At 38.8% G+C, this 22728-nt stretch overlaps 1 protein-coding gene across 1 annotated transcript in view; it reads right to left on the bottom strand.

Annotated features, from left to right (window-relative positions):
* Cps1 (carbamoyl-phosphate synthase 1) overlaps positions 1 to 22728 on the bottom strand; it is a 107750-nt gene that overhangs the window by 76332 nt on the left and 8690 nt on the right. Inside the window, exons 2-8 of the mRNA XM_048458818.3 lie at positions 15665 to 15774; positions 12355 to 12499; positions 11386 to 11475; positions 9452 to 9508; positions 7439 to 7531; positions 3059 to 3148; positions 164 to 292 (exon numbers count right to left, since the gene is read on the bottom strand). Of these exons, the coding sequence (XP_048314775.1) occupies positions 164 to 292; positions 3059 to 3148; positions 7439 to 7531; positions 9452 to 9508; positions 11386 to 11475; positions 12355 to 12499; positions 15665 to 15774 (714 nt within the window). The remainder of the gene's footprint in view (positions 1 to 163; positions 293 to 3058; positions 3149 to 7438; positions 7532 to 9451; positions 9509 to 11385; positions 11476 to 12354; positions 12500 to 15664; positions 15775 to 22728) is intronic.

Here is a 22728-nt window from a genome sequence, read left to right as displayed (position 1 = left end):
GTCCTCACTGTTTTCTCCCTAAAATAACTATGCTAAAATTGCCTCCCAAGTACTAATGTAAGTCCTAAAACTACATGAATAAATGAAACAGAGCCTCTTTGAACTACAGAGCAGATGCCCTTCCCTCCCAGGCAGCAGCCCCCAAGCCCCAGACTCCAAGCACCTTTTTCACATTTTGAATTAGTGGTTGTGCAAGAGCTGGATTCCCAGGTCCCCCGGCAATCAAAAGTCCATCGTACTCCATCTGGGTGAAATCGTGATTCCAAGGAACCAAATGCACTTCAGCACCTCGCTGGAAAAGAAACATAAGAAAGATGAACCAAACGTTTGCTTTGGTCATGTGTGGTTTCGCTCAGTCTTCTTTTGAAGAACTAGCCTCTAAAAGCAATTCTTAAAAATAATGTTTAATCAAATAACACTGAATAAAATATGTATGTTTACACCCATAGACCCGTGCTGCTCTCAAACTTTTATCAGACACTCAGCACATGTCAAAATGTCAGGTCTAAATAACACCTGGTGCTCAGCTTAGGTGGGTCATGTATGGCGACCTCCTACTGTCTGAGGCTCATGGGTGTTTGTGTGAGAGACAAACATGGAAGGGACAGTGAGTGGATGGAGAGCTGTGAAATACTGCCTTCTGGACAGGGCAGAGTTGGTGCACACCAACTCACTGTAGCTCTGATTACCTCCAGAGGGACCCTGAGGACCCACCTCTATCAAAGAAGCTATGGGCAATTGATTAAGTAGACAGACATACCTAAGGACAGAAAGACACTCATGTGTGCATAATCACTACTAATTGGACTGGAAGGGTTACTAACACCAGAAAACGTAATAAAATAAAAAGAGAACATAAAGCAGAATGGGAAAACAAGAGTTAGTTGGAAGAAGGCAGCAGATGGTGAATCCAATTAGCATACACTGTATAAATTTATAGAACTTTCCAAGAGTAAAAATATTACTTAAAAAGGAGAGATCATAGACAAAGAGAAATGGAGAGTAAATGGAGTATAAAGAAAATTCCAGCCAAAAAAAATATCTAATTATTTTGTACCTTTGAAAGTTCCCCTAGCATTCCCAAGATGAGAATTTGAAGGTTTATTTGGAAGGTTTTTCCAATAGACATAAATGGAATGGAGAAATGACATCACAAGACACCCCAATACAGTATACAACAGTTACCACAGTGAACAATCAGAGTGTGAGATCCTTGGGGAACCTGGAGCCAGCACTGAGTACTTAGATATGACCCATGCCTGGGGCAAAGGATCTTTACACTGACTCTATGGTCAATGTTGTGGAGAGTTCTAGGGAAAGTTCTATTATTTCCTGCCGACAAACAGACTCTGCCCAACTAGAGAAGCCCCTTAGTCAAAGAAACCAATAACTCTTGCAGCTGGAAAGTGGGCAGTGTAAATTAAAATGGCAAATATAGGAGTGGAATATGAAAGGATCCTTTGCGTATCTGCTACTAAAAGATTCATGAAGAATTTCGCTAATAAGATGAATAACTTGAAATTATAATTTGAATACTGCTGATAGTCTCTAACAACGAGAAGATGAAGACGAACTGAGGAATTCTCTGTATCCACACTAATTTGACGTCATGCAAGTATGTGAAAGTGTAAGCATGTATGATTGTGGAGGTGTGGGCTAGACACATGTGTGCATGAGAGAAAGAGAGACAGAGACACAGAGAAACCGGAAGTGGGAAGGTTATGAGGAGAAACTCTAGCAAAATAACACTTAATAAAACACTGATATAATGGGATTATATTGTCCTTAAGGATTTTTAAGGTTCAAGTTTAATTAGTTCCTAAGAGCTCTATGGCAGTCTTATAATTACAGGACCTAATCCTTGCAAACATACAGTGCATAATAAATGTAGTCTGAGGGAGGCACTGTCAGACCTACCATGGCTTTCTTCCATTTCCAACTCTCCAAGTGAATGCGGTCTGCCTCAGAATAACTGATAAGGACAGACAATATGCTTTAAATGAGGTAACCCAGACTTAGAAGAATAGCATGTGTTCTCTCTCCTGTATGGATCCTTATGACTTGTGTGTGTGTGTCTCTGTCTGTGTGTCTGTGTGTGTGTGTGTGTCTGTGTGTGTGTCTGTGTGTGTGTGTCTGTGTGTGTGTATGTGTGTCTGTGTGTGTATGTGTGTCTGTGTGTGTCTGTGTGTGTCTGTGTGTGTGTCTGTGTGTATCTGTGTGTGTGTGTCTGTGTGTGTGTCTGTGTGTGTGTCTGTGTGTGTGTGTCTGTGTGTGTGTGTCTGTGTGTGTGTGTCTGTGTGTGTGTCTGTGTGTGTGTCTGTGTGTGTGTGTCTGTGTGTGTGTCTGTGTGTCTCTGTGCGTCTCTGTGTGTGTGTCTCTGTGTGTGTGTCTCTGTGTGTGTGTGTCTCTGTGTGTGTGTGTCTGTGTGTGTGTCTGGGTGTGTGTGTCTGTGTGTGTGTGTCTGTGTGTGTGTGTCTGTGTCTGTGTGTGTCTGTGTGTGTGACTGTGTGTGTGTCTGTGTGTGTGCGTCTGTGTGTGTGTGTCTGTGTGTGTGTCTGTGTGTGTGCTTTTTTTATTGGAACGAGAGTGGGCGGAAGCCGGAAAACTAGAAAGAGTCCGATGAGGGAGGAAAGGAGGCTTTCAAGAGGGGAATAGGAAGAGACCTATAGCACACTACAAGATTAACAGAGTGCTGTCAGCACCGGGAAGAACAAGTGAGGGACAAGCAGAGGAGAACAGCCCAAACTAAATGTATACCAAGATGCCATAAGAAAGCCTCGTTCTTCCTTTGCTACTAAGAGGATAAAATGAGTACGTTAAAATCATAACGAACAAATGGTAAAAGTCACTTTGCCACGGGTTTTGGTTCTTGGGGATTTTTCAAAGCCACAGTTGTCTGTATCCTTCATTTGAACAGGGACGTGTGTGTCATTTTGTGGATCAAAGGCAGCAAGAAAAGTGGAGATTCCTGACATTCTGAAGCAAGCCTTCTAAACAAAGGGCACAAACAATAGTCCGCACTACAAACCTTAGCTCCTGGAGGGAGCGGATCACTTACCTTAACTAGCAGGCGGATGACATTGTTTTTGATGCCGCAGTCCACAGCCACCACTTTGGTGGGGTTTCCTTTGCCAAACACCTTGACATCCTGCCATTAAAAAAAGCAAAACAAAACAAACATTGAGAGGAGATTCCCAGCGTAAGTACCAGACCCAGGCCATAAATTCACTGAGCGTGTTTTGTACTTAGATGTGTAACAGATTGATTGCTAACTGCTAGGGAGTGACTGGCAGTTAAAAATCAATTTGTAAGAAAAGCACAGCAGATATCACAGACTGTATCTTTTCAGTGAGAAAAAGAAGTACTTTGCTGTTTTATATAATCTATTCATTATGGTGATAAAAAAGATCTTTAAGAAGCTGGCTGCTTCCATAGTTAAGCACCATCCTCGTGTTTTGCCTCATTAGCAATAAAAGTCTCAAATATTGTTGCCTGATTCAGCGGGAGGCAGACGAGGTAATGGATACATCATGCCTTAAATGCCACTTGATCATCAAATTGCAGTGCAGATCAGATCCAGTTGCTTTAAGTCACTGCATACTGGGCTTAGGGAGAGGCTGGATGGGCAAAATCAATATGAGAGTCATAAGAATTCCTCAGCTAGTATAGACCACCTGCCCCCTTTAGATTACCAGATAGTTGTTTGCATTTAAATGGTAGATTTCATATGAAAGATCTCAGAGCATATCATAATCATTATCTACATCTTAAGAACTGCTTGGAGGCAGATCGATTTTCACAGGCATTTACCCAAGAAGCAATTCTCCAGTCAAATGAACAAAAGGAACAAAAGAGAAAGCAAGAAGCCTAGAGCCTTGGAGGTCACACTGGTACTGGCTTCAAGAGTTAGCTAGACTATTCTGAATTTAGAATGACTCCACATCTTGACAAAGGTATTGGATGAATGATGCAACCTGAATGTTTGAAAGAACATTTGCTTTAACCGAAACGTCTACCTCTCCACAAAGTCTATATATAGCATATATTCATAATCCTTAAAGTGTGTTTGAGTAAAACATATGAAAAGGGCATTGACCATTTACTTTCTCCTTCTGTGGCTATTCGGGAGAGAAAACACTGCATCTAGGGAATTATTACTGAACTGATCATTAACGACACAGGCAAAGTCTCTTGTCAACTAATTTGTAAAAGTGCTGATTTATTCTTAACCTGGAACTCCTGCTATAAAGTAAAACTATGTTACCAGCTATATCAAATTGCAATAATATGACAATGAATTAAATGACCAACATTTCCAAGGCATATAGTCAAACAAAACTCACAAAAGTTATATAACTTCCTGATACAAATACACATTTATCACAGATGTCACAACATTATTCAATTACAAAGGCGTTAATAGGACCAGCTGTTGTCACTATGATTTTTGTCCTTTATTTGGCATGGATAAAAATATAGAACTGTTGAGATGACTCAGTAAATAAAGCACTTACTGCAGAAACCTAAAGATCGGAGATCATTGTCTGTACCCCCACATAAAGGTGAAAGGAGAAAAGAAACTTGGCAAAGTTGTCTTCTGACCTACACACACACACACACATACATACACACACACACACATACATACACACACATGCACATACATACACACATACACACACAAACAAAGAAGAACTAATTTAAAAGATGATAAATGGTGATCATAGATGATACATCGATAGATAGATAGATAGATAGATATTACATGGATGGATGAATAGATAAATATATGATAGATAGATGGATGGATAGATGTATAGGTAGACAGATGGATAATTAATAAACAGATACGCTCATTTCTGCTGTTCTCTACCTAAACCCACTTTACGCTCACTCATCTAGCCATTCTCCTTGGAAAGTGCACCAACCCAGCCACTCTGAGGAACAAAACCCACAGATTCTGAAACCCCCTTTCTAAAACCATGTGATATTTTAATGGAACTTGCACACTTAAAATGAGCTCTCTGACTTACAGTAACTAATGAAAGATAAATTTCATGTAAATAGCTATTGCACTGTGCTATATTGTTAGGAAAATGGCAAGAAGAAAAAGAGATACACATTTATATTATATATCACAATTTTCAGTAATTTTGACTCATATTTGGTTAGATACCCAAATATGGAACCTGCATATATAGAGGGCCAATTACATATGCTTTCTATATCAAGTGGAAGAAGCTATATAAAACATCACAAACAACTGGATGTGTGAATTTGCCTTAGGATCGTGAAAATGAGTGTATCATATAGTGTTTTTAACTGATCACAGAATTTTTAAGGTAAATTTCTCCAAGTCAGTGTTGCTGACATTTGGAAAATCCCATGATTTTATTTTCAAGTTACTTGATCCTTTGTCCACCTACACTTTGCTCCAAAACATACTGAATGAATTTCCCATAGTTCCCAGTAATGCTCTGCATCCAGTGAAACTTTAATACATGAAACTCTCTGGATCTAGTTGGCATCCACTCGTCATCTGCCAAATGTATCATTCAAATAATTGATTCCTTTGCTTCTACCTATCTACCTATGTATAACTCATCAAACACACCTAGCTGCTGCAAGTCTCTGTCTCTCCAACACACGCCGTTCTTTCTACCTGAAACAGCTTGATTTCTGTTTATCTATCACAGCTGGCTCTTTGTGTCTGCCTTCACACCTCCACCAAGCCTTCTGTGATACACCTGCCTCATTTTGGTGATGTATCATGAATGGTTTTGCAGTGGCCTGTAAGCATGCCAAGGACAGCCTCTACCACAGGATTCTGTACATGCTGGCTGACTTGTTTGCTTCTTCTACCAGACTCTTATGATCTCCAAGGTCAGAGAGAGTATCACACAAGATCCATTCACACCTTCATTAAAAGACATTAAGTCAAGACCAACAGGCATGCCTGTAAAGAGTTCTCTACCTTCTTATAAACAAAAGCTTAGTTACTTAGACATCATTATGAGCATTAGTTCTTTAGCTCAAATATACACAATAAGTTTGACCCCACCTAAGAATCTAAGCAATAGTGGAGAGAGTGCCTTAACTGGCCTACTCCTGTAATCAGATTGAGCACTACCTTATAGAACCCTCATCCAGAAACTGATGGATGCAGATCCAGAGATCCACAGCTAAGCACTGGGCAAAGCTCCCGGAGTACAATCGAAGGGAGGGAAGATTGATAATATGAGCAAAGGGGCCAAGACCATGATGGGGAAACCCGCAGAATATGCTGACCCACACCAGTGAGAGCTCACTGACTCTGAATTGACAACTAGGGAACCTGCATAGGTTCAAACTAAGTCCCCTGAAGGCAGGTGACTATGGTGGGGTTTGGGCAGTGTGTGGGGTCACTGACAATGGAACCAGGATCTGACCCTAATGCATGAACTGACTTTGTGGAGCCCATTCCCTTTGAAGATACCTTGCTCAGCATTGGTACGGTGCGGGGGGAGGGGGTGTTCTTGATCCTATCTCAACAAGATGAGGGGATAGACTTAGTTGTCTTCCTAGGGGAGGCCTTATCCTCTCCAAAGAGAGGATGGGGGTAGGTGGGGAGAAAGTGGGGGTAGCAGGAAGAGAGGAGGAAGGAATGACTGGAATTGGTTTGCAGAAAATAATTAATTAAAAAAGAAAGAAAGAAAGACAGAAAGAGAGAGAAAGAAAGAAATATTTTCCCTGCACAGAATGACTCTAGACTTTTATTCTCTCTCTCTCTCTCTCTCTCTCTCTCTCTCTCTCTCTCTCTCTCTGTCTGTCTCTCTCTCTCTCTCTCTCTCTCTCTCTCTCTCGTACTTTTTGGTTTTGGGTTTTTTGTTTTTTTGGTTTTTTTTTTTTTTGGGTTTTTCAAGACAGGGTTTTTCTGTGTAACAGCCCTTGGTGTCCTGGAATTCATTCTGTAGACAAGGCTGGCCTCAAACTCACAGATCCACCTGCCTCTGCCTCCCGAGTGCTGGGAATAAAGGCATGCATGAGCATGCCTGGCTATTATTTTGTCTAATTCCTATAATGTTCCCTCGTTTCCCTTTCGTGGTTTTAGCTTTTAATCCTACTCAGTGTTATGTCTGCCTTTATCACTTCTATGCCTTCTCTATTTGCTATGATCTAAAGCTCTAAACTAGGGAACAAGTGAAAGACAAGAGGGGAGCTAAAATTATAGGGAAAAGCTTCTAAATGGTGGTGTGAGATTGCAAGAATGTCTGTAAGAAAGGGTTTCTGACTTTACAAGCAAAGGTTCGATAGCATATAGATCAGCTGCTGTGGGACCACGTTCCCCTTTCAGCTCAGGCACTTATGGGAGATGAAAGATAAAGATTTTAATGTTTTAAACCTACTATGCTTGAAGTAAATAAAACAAAACAAAAAAGTAAGAAGAAAATTTTCTCACCTTGGTTGAGACCTCAGCAATCAAATTCTGTTTATTGGGATCCACAAAATCCACGGACTGGCCATCGAATTCAATCTTCCCAAGCATGGTGCCCTAGTGAATTAAAAAGTGCATACAGTGGAAAGGAACATGTTATGCTGAAAGCAGAAGCCCACAGAGACTATGGACAGCTGCTGTCATTTAGATGTCTTCATAGCTTAGAACCATCAGCAGGTCTTCATTTTCTCAAACAGGAATGAGGCAAAGGAGTTGGCAGCTGCTTTTCAGGGAATGCTCAAGGAAATACAATTAATGTTTTCCTTCTGAGTGGAGGAGGGTGAACAGGTACATGTGTGTTCACATAAGAATGTGCTTGTGAGCATATGCAAATGGAGTGTACAGGTACATGTGTGCTCATGAGCACATGCAAATGGAGGCTAGATGTCAACCGAGGTGTGTTCCTCGAGTGGCTGTCTACCTTGACAGCAGGTCTTTCATTGGCCTGGAGCTTGCTGGCAACACCAGGATCGCTGGTCCATCAGTCGTAGGGAGCTGCCCATCTCTGCTTTCCTGGCATTGCGATGACAAGAATGCATCACCATGGACAGAATGTTCTTTACATAGGTGAGACTCAAGCTCAGTTCCTCTAAGCCTCCAGGGAAGCATTTTACCAACTGAACTGTCTTCCCAGTCCTATGAGAAGCTATTTGAAAGCTGAGGCCATTAAAGTTAAGTTCAGCAGAATTCAGGTCAACAGATTCCTAACTAGGTAGACTAATCAGAGACCCAGAGACCCTAGCACATTGGGCCTAAAACTATTACACAGCGAAAGTAGACAAAACAATCTGTTGGAAAGAAAAGATGAAATCTAAAATCTACCAAAAAATAAAAAGAATTTATTATATAATTTGATAGCAAATTTGAACCTCAGAAAAATGTGAAAATGCAATTTGATATGTCAGAAATTTCTAGAAGTCACAATAAAAGCATATCATCATGTTAGACACATCAGTATGTAGGTTACGAGATTGCATGATCTTTAAGGAATGCACAACCCTCCATGACATTTTCACAATCATTCTTGCTAGATTGGACATGGCAGTGTTATCTTGTTTTCATCAACTGCATATTGAGATGTACTTGTTTGTCAGGAAGTCTGCTTAGAGGTGTCTAGGGAATGACACACTGTATCTACTTATCTGGATTCCCTACAGTATCATTGCACTGAAGGAAACAAAAGTTTATTTCCCTCTTAACTGATTATTTTAGAGAAGTCATTGTGTGAACACGGGTTGGAAATTCCAGCACGCCGTGGAAACACCATGGATTTTAGTGCCGTTGTGAAAGCCAGGATGCTAAACCAAAGCCTTGGAAAATAAACCAAAACCCCCTTTTACTTTCAAACTGAAGTATGTGGTAATTTCTACCTACCTTTTAGATCCAAGTACACTTTTCTATATTTATACACCCTAAATCCTGAAACTTATTGTCTCCTGATGCTTTGTGAAATGCAATTTGAGTTTTCAAACTATGAGTAACAGAAGTGAAAGTTATAACTTATATTTTTGGTATGAGCCTATATCAGCCATAAGCAGATATAACCTATAATGCTGCTATGTGCCCTATACTATTCAACCAGATTTTTTTTAAAAAGCAAAGTCCCTATTATAAAAGGTAGAGTTCATGTGAGCCCAGCGCACTGGTGACACAGAAGACGCAGTGTGTTGGGAAGAGTTTTCACAGTCCTCAGGCCTGGCTATATTTCCTCCAGCCTGCCAATTCTTGCCTTATAGTCATAATCAACACTTAGTAGGCACTCCATAAATCCTGACCAGGTAGGTGAATTTCAGGTGCACCCAGCTGCATGGTGATCAAGGCTTCCGTCCTGGAAACCACGTCAGAAGGGTGAAGGACAGTGACATAGAAATGAGAAGAGGGGGCTGGCCAGGTTGCCTCCTGTGCGCGTCAGTGAGTCCTTCATGCACTGGGGGAAATGAGGAGAGGCACAAGTTCAGCTAAAGATGATGATCATACCTTATCCCGAATTATTTTCGTCAGCATTCTTGTGTCCACTCCATAAATTGCAGGGACCTGTAAGGAAAAACGCCGGTGACAGTGAAGTGGGAGGCGATTAGAGCCAGCGTATTGTTTTCCAGTTGTGCTCTTAGCCTCATCTATCTTCTCGAGCAGGAAATAATTCCCCCACTCCTTCTCTTCCCTGACCCAGGGTGACGGTGTTGTCAGTTCCAGGGAAATTGCTGCTCCACTTGAGCGCCGGACTCCTACTGCCCACGACTGTCCTCAGAAACTCTGTACATCAGTCCCTTGCAACGGCTTTGGTGCTTAACCTCGGATATTAAATAGGTCACATTCTACACAAAGAGTCATTTTGAAATGATGAGACATGTGTGCATGCATATATATTCTTTGAAATATGTGTATAATTTTTTATGTTAGGTACAATGTATATTTTTTAAAAATCTGTGTTTTAAAGAGTCAAATCAGTGAACTTTATAAGAAATAATTATGCAAATATGTTTTGAGTCAAAAATTTCTGATATACAGTGGGTACTCAACACATTTTTTTTATTAAGGCTTGTGTTATATAGTTATGTTTTTCTAATATTTGTCCATTCTATTTATCAATTAGTCAATACATCCTTTGGTTTCCTTTTCAGTTTTTATTAGGTTGGATAAAGACAGTCATGGTCTTTATATATTGAAAGCACACTTAAGCACAACAAGGTTGAAACTAAAATGGTTAATTTTAACATAAAGAAAATTAAATGTGTTAGCTAACACAAAGAGTACATGTGTGTGTCGGGGGAGGGTGGGTGAGGGAGAGACGAAGAGAGAAGACAGAAAGAGAGAAAGGAGACAGAGAGACAGGGAACAAGGAGAAAAAAGAGAGGTGAAAAAGGAGAAGGCAAAGAGACAGACATACAGACAGACAGGGAGAGACAGACAGAGGAACACAGAGGGGGAGACGAGAGCTAAATAACCATTTCAGAAACTAGCTGTCTTCCAAATCAAGATAAATAAAGATTTAATGGCTGGGAATAAAACAATGGTGGCCCAGGACACAGCAGAAGTGCCTTCTTTCCTCATAAATTTTAGGAACTAAGACCTAGGAATTCAGGACCAAGATTATTATTTTTAAATTTTACTTTGTCACAAAGGGGTAACACTGATTCCCAATAGGTGAACCCTCATTGGAGAATCAGAATTTTCTGGGCATAGCATTCTATCAGGTACAGGATTAGCAACAGTTGAACAAACCCAGCTACAGTAACGGTGAAGATGAAACTAAACGTGGAAAGTTCATTCAAGAATCCCTAACACTGAGGGTGAATCCTCTGATAAGGTATTAGCATTTAAACTATGGAAAGAATGAAAGGTTTAACAGCTTTTCCATATAACTTTAAGTGAAATTATATCCACTTTGTTTATCATAACGTTTAAAATCCAAAATACTTGATGAGAATCTATTTATACTGGTAAGAATTAAAGATGGCAGAAAACATTGGATGGAATGATTATACACCCTACACATACAGCTCATAGTCATAGTAGACCTTGTGCTAGAACCCAGAATGGGGGGGCTAAACTATAGATGAAATTGTGGGGGTGACTAATATTACTCAAGACAATGGAAATTTCTAAAATGTTCCTTGTTGCATTTTCTAAATGATTAACACTGCTTCTCCTGTGTTGGCACCACCTAGTGGATAAACTGAAAAATGCAGCTCTGTGTATTCAGAGCCTGAGTTCTGGAAAGATTGAATAATATACAAGGTCGTGTTTGTTGTTGCTGTTGTTGTTGCTGCTGCTGCTGTTATTGTTGTTGTAAACCCCAAAGTTGCACAAACATCTTCATCCTCTGTATTTAAAGTAGCTCCGGACCTCCCAGGCTTCCCATAGACCCAGTAACCAGTCACCCGAGAAAGGAAGCCTATCCAAGGTCTCACCTTCTCCTCCTGCAGCCATTGCCCCAGACTCTTGGTAGCCAGCCAATGGTTATAGTCATTACTGTAATTTAGCACCAGCAGGCCTGCCACCTAGAAAGACAGACGTACACTTTGAAAGGGGATTTACCAAACATGTACTTCCTGCGTCTCAATTTGAAGGTTAAGTTTGCATTTTTTAATGTATTTTTAGCCATTGATAAAGAGTCTTAAAACTCTGAAAACATGATGTAAGAAAAGGCTATCAACACTTTTATTTAAGTTTATTATTTTTTCCTTAACAGTCCTTTGGGAAAGCAGGTTTGCCTTTCAGGCAAATCCCCAAATGAAGGGATTGTCTCTTCCAGACACAATCTGCCTTTCAACTATTTAGCTTATCAATAATATAGTTTGCAATTAGTTATTTAATGTGCATGATAGATAAGATAACTTTCTTAATATACATGCGAAAAAGACTGCGGAAACAGAAACGTGAGACCCACGCCACTCTGAATTGAACAGTAGGCAGGGAATGAAGTCAGAATGTGAATCTTAAATTGTTTATATTCTCATAATCCAAGATAATATCCAAATATCCTTGACTAGAGAATCTGAATATGCTAATTTTCTAATCACCATATAAATTACCTTTTATTAATACTTAAATTAAAAGGCAATAAATAATATGCAGTTGATTATCAAACTTTCATCATTTATTGTCTCATTATCTAGAGATGTAACAATATTTTATGCACTAAAATAAGTTTCCTCCAAGGCATTAAAATCTAAAGTACCCTAATAAATACTTAACAAAAAGAAATAAAACTTTAACTTGTCAAGTTGAAGAGTATCCCCATGTACTTAGGAATAAGGTTGAAATGTGGATTTATCGCATAGTTTTGTGAGAGAAACTTTGCCGTTCTTATATCCCTAGAAATCAATCAACTAAACGTTTCCATATGGAGACTCTTAGCACAACATCACGGGTACTACCTTGATCCCATCAGACTCCATGTATTTGTTAAGTCCAAACTCATCTCGTGCAGTGGTATCAGGGGCACCACCATTCCCAATAATTGGGTTGGCCATGGTGAGGATCTGCCCCTTGTAGGCAGGATCAGTAAGTGCTTCTGGGTACCTAGGAAGACAAGGCAGAGTGTATCAGGCATACAAGTGCAAACGCATATGACTACGAACATATTCTTAGTCTCTGAACCATTGAATCAAAAGACTATGAGGTTAAACTCCTAAAAGCTGACTTTAGGCTTTAGCAATCCTAAAGAAATTTCCTGAGGATGCCAAATTTTATCCATGATGTGCCTAATATGAGCAGAAAAGCTGACTCTGCTGCAGGGTAATTTTCATGTTTTTATTCTTTCACTTAAAAGTTTTTGAATTTCCTTAATAATGTTTTTTGGGTATTTTTACTTAATTTGGTTAGGTTTTGGGGGTTTTTGTTTTGTTTTGTTTTGTTTTGTTTTGTTTTAAGACAGGGTTTCTCTTTGTAACAGCCCTAGCTGGCTGACCTTGAACTCATTGAGATCCACCTGCCTCTGCCTCTCAAGTTCTAGGGTTAAAGGCATGCACCACTATCGCCTGTCCAATATTTTAATTTTTTATGCATTGTTGCCAATTTAATATTTGCAGATATTTTAAAAGCTTCCATAGACTATTAGATATTGAGAAAAAACTGATACTTACTGTCAAAGACTAAAAGTTTCTCAAACTTATTAACCATCAAAAAGCTGAAGATAATTTTCAATATGCATTAGGATACTGAAGAATAACCCACTGTGACAGTGATAACCACGTGGGTGCATAAACAGATTAGAACTCAGGAAAGAAACAAACTAAGGCATAAATGCACATGAAAGAATAACTTAAGAATATTGATTTTAAAATCATTTAGAATTGGAATGAAGCTTACAAATTTGATAGCTATTATAAACTTGGAAAAATATCACTCACCTACAGCATTACTGACTCAGAAATTAAGATTCCAAATGACTATTTTAAAGTACTGAAAATGGAATTTGGAAGGAATGCAGAATTTTAAGGTTGGAGGCGTGCATGTGCATGTGTGTGTGTGTGTGTGTGTGTGTGTGTGTGTGTGTGTAAAATATTATGTGGGGAGGACGACATCTTCCCATAAATACTAAGAACCAGCAACACTTATTCCATGCACTTGAAGATACTATAGCTGATTTGTTTTTTCCTGCCCCCTTACATTTTGTCTTCCTGCAGACTGAAAACAAATCTCGCTGTGGATTACTACAGCAAGTGTGAGTTTGGGTGCTGAGCAGGACGGAATCGACAACCTTGAAACCAATCCAGTACAGCTCAGATAGCAGTCAACATCAATTCTTCAACCCCTTCCGAGCTAAGTCCTCCCAGAACTGATTTGTCAACAGAACACTTTGTCTTCCCATTCCACCTTCCCTGGGGAGATGCACGGACTCAAGCTTCCATCAGCTTGCTTCTCAGATGCCGCTCACCGGTCAGCACCTAATAATTTTTTAACCAAGTCTTATACACAATATATATGCATTTCTTGAAGATGAAAAAAAAACTTAATTATAACCATGTTACTGAGAGAGCCAGACAGTAGATGGGATCTACATATCTCAAAATAATAATAATAATAATAAGTTCTGTGGACTAACCCAACATTTGAATGTCTCTTCTACACCAAGAAAGAAAGGCATTGAATTAATTTTATCTTCCTTGGTTTCTTTCTTTAAGGGACTTGGCCTTTTCCTTAAACACAGGCGCATGGTACTCTCTAGTAAGTTCATAAATGTAGCATGCGCCGGAGAGTTACAGTGTTGAAAGCAAATTAATCCATCAGGTGCTGCTTGACTTTTGTGATGTGACAAGATTTATTACCCGTAATCTATCTCCAAGAAGAAAACTCCAGTGCCCTCCATCATTCTGATCTATATTAAACAGTTGTTTGTTGGCAGGTATATTAACACAGCTAGTAATTAGTGTTGTCGAAAAGCTTAAATAATTGCCTGGAGAAGCAAAACTTTGCAAACAGGTTTTATACGCTGTAATTTAATGTTCTCACCACTGGGGCTGATTTAAAAACCACTAATAGTCTTCATTTTACAGAGAGAGGTGAGGATTAGGGAAACTGAACATTAATAACATCATGACAGGCTTGATCTATCAATACACTCAGTATCAGTTAACCCAATGCTCCTTTCTCCTTACAAGGCTAATGTGAAGTTCCCTGAAGTGTTCATCAAATATCTCATAGAAAGCTAGCTGACTGACTCTCTACAGGAAACCTTTTAAAATAATAGCTCCCTATTTTCCCTAAAATACACGTGGTTTAAGTCTCCAGCTGTCATTAAAATGTGTAATCTAGCCCCCTTGCTTTCTACACAGGGAACCAACACTCCAAAAGATTAAGGTTCAACATCCTATTCTCTGCTACTGCATCCTGAGACCAGAAATGCAGCCTCCTGCTCCCCAGGTTGTATAGGTAAGATCAGCCACATGAATTATGTAACAGTTCTCATTGTCATTGCAACCTATTCGTTAGTAAATCTTAAATACTAAATTGGGTCATAATTGATAACTATTAAAAATACTAGATATGAAACTAAAGAGACAACTCATGAATTAGGAGCATTTACTGCTCTGTTGGAGAACCTAAGTTCAGTTCCCAGCATTAATATTAAGCAACTCAAAATTGCCCATAATTCCAACTCCAGGAAGATCCATTCTCTGGTTACCGTGTGTACCTTCACACACACACATACACACAGGAATAAATAATAAAAATAAATAAATCTTTAAAGGAATATTAGATATGTGTGCCTTGTCACTCCTGACCATTCTCAGTTAATTCATCTTTTTTATTCAAAGGCAAAATTATACAAAATACTCAAGTGTTTCTTATTAAATGAGCAGAAGTGGGTCTTAACTTCACTGAGACAATGGCCCTGTACTGTGATGCTTTGTTTTCCCTGTGCTTCAAGTTTCGCTGCCATCAGATCAATATCTCCCCATTTGGTAGTCTCACAAAATGTCTTCACAACATGCATTTCTAGGATTAGTTTTCTTCTGTTTTGTTTAAGGGGCAACTGATGCTTCTATATTCTATATCTTTTGCAGTTACAGCAAGTATGTGTCTATACCTGTCTTCCAGGCTGGCTACAGTAGGACATACACAAAGCCCTATGGAGCTACAATATTTAATCCAATGGTGCAGTGATTTCAACATGTTATCATGAGTTACATCACCCAGTCCGTCTTCTACATAGAGGGAAAAGCATTTGGACAGAATACTCACCCTCCTAAGCCAGTATTAAAAACCACTTCACCAGCAACTGAGGATGGATGGCCAAAGGAGTAACCTTTCATCTTTGTTCCATCTTCCAGGACAATGTGTGCTGTCTGTGCCTAAAGAAGCAGTTACATCAATCTCAGGAGCAAAATACAAAACACCAGACACACAGAGAAAAATAAAATTCTGACAATAAAGTATCCAGGCATAAATAGGCATATGGCAGATTTACTGAAATCATCCTACCCAAGCATTGAGCTGCTCTGTGCCTCTTGAAACCTTTACCCAAATAGATGGCTTCTGTTTCTATCAGGAGTTTCGCTTTGTTTTGCTTAGAAAAGGAACTAAAGCATGTCGATGCATTGCCTAGTCTAAGTCTACTTTGTAGAGTTGTTGGCAAACTAGAAATGCTTCGAGTTAGCTGGAAAGCTGCCATTAGTGACTTTTTCTCCTTAATATTCCCTAGCCTTGCTCAAGTATACCTTTAAGGGAAGTCTGTGAGCTTACAAAGGCATCATGAATTATATCTACAGCTCGTGTTCACTCAGAGGTTTAGAGCTAGAAGGAATCCTTGAGATTACCTATTGAATTATGCTCCACAGAATTCTGGTATTTCATGCAAGTGTCCGCAGGGCTACCCTCTCCACACCGTGTCATGGTTGTGGAGAAGTTGAAACTGTATCACTCCATTAATACTGATACAACAGCAAATCCTGTAGAACACTCTAAAAGCATATTGTATTTTGCCTTTTATTAGAGTTAATTATATCCCTGTCTGATTCTTGCTTTTGGCTATGGGCATCCTGAATTCGATTACTTTGCTGTCTTAATCTTTGAACTAGCTTCTATAAAATTCTTGGCTAAAAAAGGGAACAATTAGAGAAACTTATCTAAGAAGCAAGCAAACATCACCCAGTCCTCATAAATACTATAACCCTATTGTTGAAACAATTTAAATCTCAATTTCCTTACAGGGCAAGGGAGAGGAAAAAAATGTGTTAGATCACAGTTCTAGGAGACACTATAGTCCATTGTCATATGTGACATAAAAAACTCCATAGCAACTGAGGAAACTGGAATGACAAATTGGTATTTGAGTGCAGTACATAGAATCTCTTGTAGGATCGATGGTAGTCTTGGGGTTGTGTTTTTAAGGTTCTGCATCTTTTAGTAGTTACCTCCTGACAGTCGTAAAGTACATATCTGAAATTTGCCTCAAATAATTATGTCAGAGAAATAGATACAATTATACAGGAAGCCAGTTTGGCCATGCATTTAACTTGTTGGAGAATGACTATCCTTTCTGTGAGGCTAGCTGAGGTCATTGAAGGGAGAAATGCACCAATTCTCTACTTTCTGTCTTTTTCCCAGGTTAGGACTGCAATCGTAGGGTCGAATCCCTCCATATCTTGCTTTCCACTACTCTCTGTCTCTCTCTGCCTCTTGTCTCTCTGTCTCTGTCTTTCCCTCCCTCCCTCTCTCTCTCTCTCTCTCTCTCTCTCTCTCTCTCTCTCTCTCTCTCACACACACACACACACACACACACATTTACAAACCATTAGGCGTTTAATAATTGATGCTAAGATCTTTGTTTCTTTATTTCTCTAGCTTGGTAGCACACATGGTGTGGGAGAGTTGTCTGTGTTCTGTACGCACACATTCAGTTTCTCAAGTATTAAATTGCAGAAGCCTGATATTTTTCAATAATAATGTCTGCAGAAATATGATCCTTCCTTTAAATCCTAAGTGCTCAAATCTCTTGCCATTAGAATGATTGTTCTTGCATGTAAAATGGAGTTTTGATTGCCTTTCATTCAACACTGTGCTTCTAAATTTCAATTATGTATGAATATATATATACATTATACTTATATGCAGAACTATTTTAGTGTTTCTTATTAAAATCACATTCTTTTAAATAGGTAATTTATTTATTTTGTTTTAAGTTAAAAATACAACCTGTGAATTTCAAGTTTGTTTTCCAGAGAAAGATGGAAAATGTCCTGTACTTCATTGGGAAAGGTTTGTGTGTGGAAATGTGTGAGAGAGTGATGAGGGCCACAAACTCAATGGTCCATTTGATTGGTTTCACTCTGTCTCTCTAGATACCACATTAAGAAAAGTTTGGGACTTGCCCATCAGAAGGAAACCACAATGACTGACATCATCTGATACCAGTAGTAATGAGATTTTTCTGTCAGAAATTAGCTTAGTACATATCCAAATTTCAATCTGTACCTGGAAAAATCAGTTCTGCCTGTTACTCCTATAATACCTTGTCATTATTCCATAATTTGTTTTGATTATTCAGCTACATTTGTGCAGTTACATTTCAGGACAGTGGCCAATTATTTTAGGATTTAGGAGTGATAATTCTCAGGGTATTTCCAAAGATTGGTATAAGATACTCCACAGAGATAGGTCTCAGCAGGGGTGTGTTTATTGACAAAACTCCCCAGGTAACTCTGACATGTTTCACTAGATGAAATCCTTTGGTCCGAGTAATAAAAATTCACTGTCAAAAAACATTTTCTACTAGAAATATTATTTTCTGTTGTTGAGGAACTGGTGTGTAACTGACATGCCTTCACAAAATAGAAGAAAGGGAGTATGTTCCTAAATAATATGTAACTTAAAATAATGGACTTAGGAAAGCTTGGCTGTGAAGTGCAAATTCAACTACTTAGACTACAGTTTATTGGCCTTATTTTGAGCTTGTCTGCCTGAAATGTCACCTTGGCTTATGTCTTCTTCTTCCTTCATTTGACCTACCCTCAACTAAGACTTTCAGATTGTCTGATCTGCGTATTAGATGGCTCTTAAATATTTTAAAGAAAGGTAAAAATTCACAGAAACTAATCCTACTCTTTGCCTACAATTCTAGTTGGTATTTTTTTTTCTCTCTCATCTCTTCATGGAACTGGTTCCCTACTCTGCTCTCCTTTCTCTGAGATACATCCGGAGAGACATTTACTGCTGTCTGAAATAGTCCCTGAGAATGTGTTCAATATGTCTTTTGCTCCCTTAATTATATTTTTTGTTCTTTTTGGCAGTTTTTATAGACCTTCCAATTCTCTTTCCCACTACACATTATATTGTTACAAGGCTTCTGTTTATTGCTGTAGTACACTTTATATTCCTTTTAACTATACTAGCCTCCAATGACTAAAATGATGAGTGCCAATTGACTTATCTATGAATTAATGGAGAACTCTGAGCAAGGAGCTATTATTTAGAGTCCTCTCTTCTAGATAACAGTCCCCAAATGTTGTTTCCTTCCAGAGACTTCATGAGAATTCATCTTTTACCATCGTAAGATATTTTTGGAGGCTCTGTCCTGTCAAACAGAGGTGCATAGCCTACGAATTAGATTTATTTTTATTAAATTATTGTTTAAATGCACACTACCAGAGCATGTTAATCCCTTGAAGGCTGACAATGTGAGGGAAAAAAGTCTTAATTGAAGAAAGTGTGTATGCTTGTAGAATGTCATGAAAGGCTAAGAAAAATCAAGAAACTTTTAACAATATGATTCCATTATGCTTAATAAAAATGTGTGTGCCATTAATACTATTAAGGCAATCAAGTCACAAACATCACTGAGCCTCTGCCACAGGTTAAGTACTTGAACTCTGGAGATTCATAGTGAGTGTCCCTAGGTACTCCATACAGTGAAAAAGCTGGGTACTTTCCTGAATTGCAAAACAGGAAAGAAAAACAAAACAAAACAAACAAACAAAAAAAAAACCTTGAGAAACAGGCACGAAAGTGTTTCTGAAATCTTAGAAATACAAAAATACATAAAATAGCATCCTTTTCTTGGGGGGGGGTTAATAAAAGAAGTCATGTTTTCCTCCCCGTGCTTGAGATGAAAATAAATAGAGCTTCAACAAAGAAATGATTAGCAAATTTTGCATTTCAAGTCTCAAATTTGAAAAACCCTTCAAGACTTTGCTGCAATGTCACATTTCTGTGGCTCTCTCTTGATCTCTGTTCTTAAAATTACAAGCTGCCTCTCAGTACTCCCCTGTCCTTGGCCAGCACTTTGGCCATGATTTTCCTTGCTTCCCAAATGCTCACATAGTGCTGTTTGCTGTCTTTTTCTATCTGAGGAAGTAAACACAATTTGACCAAAGTGTGATATCTATTTTATTCACTAATATGCCCCCAGCTCATCTATTTTATTACTGGAATCATAACAAATTTATTTTTTTATATACTTCATCTTCACTTTCAACATTTTATACCTTGATACCTTAGTCTAATTTTTGGCTGAATTGTTCTTTCAAAAGTAAATGCCTGATGCTCTTTATGTCCTCCAGAAGTGGCTATTTCTGCTAATGATTCAGACTAGGAGATACAAACTGTCTCAGAGTTGTCATCTCCTCCCTCATCATCTCTTGATAGCATCTCAGAAGGAACTACTTTCAAGCCACATCTGGTCCTATAGGCTCAATAATAAAGTACTAGGTACCTAATTCCTAAAAATTAATAATAGTGAGAGCCACAAGGAACTAGTAGTCACCCATTTGCTTCTATGCTTAACTCTATATTGCATAAAATTGTGCTACTACCCAAGAGAAGAATCTTTCCAATCTCTATTGTGTCCCCATTGCTCAACCTACCTGTGATGTCTCCCTGCTTCTCCCTACCCTAGGCAGTACAGTTAAGGCTTTCTCAAATATGTATTGGTGGACACTAGTCTTCAATTAACTAATTAATTCAATAAGCATGTGCGTTCCTTTTTCTGTGTCATTGTCTAAGTGTATTACACTTAAGAAATACCTTAGCTCTTTCTCTTTCCATCCTTCATGAGTCAGTGCTTGTCTGTTTCCTGTTTACATCCTGGTTGTCCTTCCTAGTGTACAGGCTGTGCCTCCAAATGATGGCAGCAGGCAGAATCAACACCGATTGCCTTGTGTTCGCTGCATTCTCTCCGCATGTGTCTGTGTGGAAATGGTGTGTAGGTGTGTGTGAATGTATCTGTGTGTGCATGTGCACATGTGTGTTGTGTGTATGTCTGTGTCTTTGTATTATAGTTGTTTAAGGTAAGCTTTCTACTTCCTAGTGACCTTTAGAACAGAAAAACCTCAAGCCTAACCCAACATCACAAGCCTACAGAAAGACCTAACTGTGGTTCACATAAAGTTGCAGTTGAACTTTGGGAATACATAGACTTTGGAGTATTGTGTTATGAAATTAGAATGCTAGTACATGATATTGTGAAGTCATTTTAATGCCTACTGAATTCTGGTTATTTTTTTTATCAATCTTCATCTTTCCTTGAGTGAGGACACACGTTCTACACAGGCTGGTAATACAGAATAAAGGGAAAGGAAAGCATCAATTGAGGATGAAGATAACTCTTGGCTACAGGTCACACCAACTTTACACAGCATCTAGGTGTACTGTAGATAAAGATGTCAATAAATTCTAGAAGACTTCTCAATCTTATTTTCACATTTTCTCATGACTTGATTCCATTGGTAATATTAATAACTACCTAAGCTATCTAGAAATCTAATACTCCATCATTAGTCAAAAGGAATAAAATTGGATTGACTATGCATAATCAAAATTCTTTTATCTCCTTTTTATATAAAATGATGCCAAGTATCTTTGTTTTAATTCACCTTATGAATTTAATTTATAAGGCCATACACTTGAAACATTGTTTCTACAGCAAATTTCTAAGTAGTAAATAGTTCGTTTTTCTCCTTCCATTTAAAATTGAAGCTGCAGTGGCTTTATCTTTGTTGTTGTCAAGGTTTATGCAGAATGCTTGATACATCCTTGTCACTGGTAAATATTTGCATAAGTAATTTTTAAATTACTGAATAAGTATATACTTGAAATTTTCTCTAGTGTGATCCATATAGTGAGATTCCTCTTAACACTTGTAAATGGAAGGGTTACCATTTCTAAAGAGTGTCTTCTAAGGGTAATAGATCTATCACTGTACACTTTCCACTGCTTTAATGAGAAACTAGTATAACCCAAACCTGCAGAACGTAGTCGTCTATGTTAACTGAAATCTATACGCAGTTGCACAAACAAATTAGAAATTTAGATTTGAAAACAAAGTGTCTCCTGTTCAGGCAAAGGCATTCAATTTCAAGTAGAGTCAGGAAGTCCTGCTAGAACATTAGCCTATGAGAGTACTTATGTCTCTCAGAGCTCCGCCCTGACCCCTGCTGAGACAGATTCTCTGCGTAGCAATGGTTAACAAGAATGTGCCAGGCAGTGTCTCTATAGCTACTCATGGATTTAATCCCCACAGAAAAACAATGAGGTTGAGAACATTAAAATCTCCATTTTACACTTGAGTTGACAGAGCCTTCGGGAAATGAAGATCATCACACTGGTAATTGGAGGAGCAGTGATTTTTTTTCTTTAGCCCAGTCAACCTTACTTATTACTCCTTTCTCCTTTCTGCTTTACAGTTTTTTAAGAAGAGTTTATAAGTAATTGCATCATGAAGTCTAATCTATTTGTCAGAAATGTTGGTTTCAGAATTCCTGTGGATGAGCCAGAAGAAGAGTGAGGCCAACTAAGAATTGCCTGTCTGTGAATCTGTAAATGGCTGAAGTGAAGTGGGCAATCGTTGACCACATCCTATAATCTCAGAAGCTTCTGTGGAGTTTAAGAACTGTTCACACTGTCTCCAGACCTGAATTTTCAAGCTCTGAAGACAGCTAGGCCCACAGATACTAACTTAGGTCGGATTCTTTTGTTTTCCTCTCAGCCCTTCTTCCAGTAAGGGCTTTCTGCTGTGCTGTGAGAAGTCAGGCCAGGGTACCGCTTCCTATTGTCAGAAACTCATAACCTTCCTGGAGGGTTTTATATCAGGGAACTGAACAAGGCTGGAGACCAAGGAGCAGACTCAACGGGGGAAACTGACAGATCCCAACTTCCTGTTGACTTGACTATGGTTCTGTCATGTCTCCCAGTATGTCTCTGACAATGCTACTTCCAAAAACTTGGATTCACTGAAGCAAGTCCAAGTCAACAGGGGCCTCTCCTGTATTCCACCTAATGCCTTTTCAAGAGATCCTAGCTCACAGGAGGCA

Source organism: Myodes glareolus, chromosome 1, assembly GCF_982192425.1.
Source record: "Myodes glareolus chromosome 1, mMyoGla1.1, whole genome shotgun sequence".
NCBI classification, from domain to species: Eukaryota; Metazoa; Chordata; class Mammalia; order Rodentia; family Cricetidae; genus Myodes; species Myodes glareolus.
The sequence above is the reverse complement of the archived record's forward strand: the minus strand, read 5'-3'. Positions and strand labels throughout refer to the sequence as shown.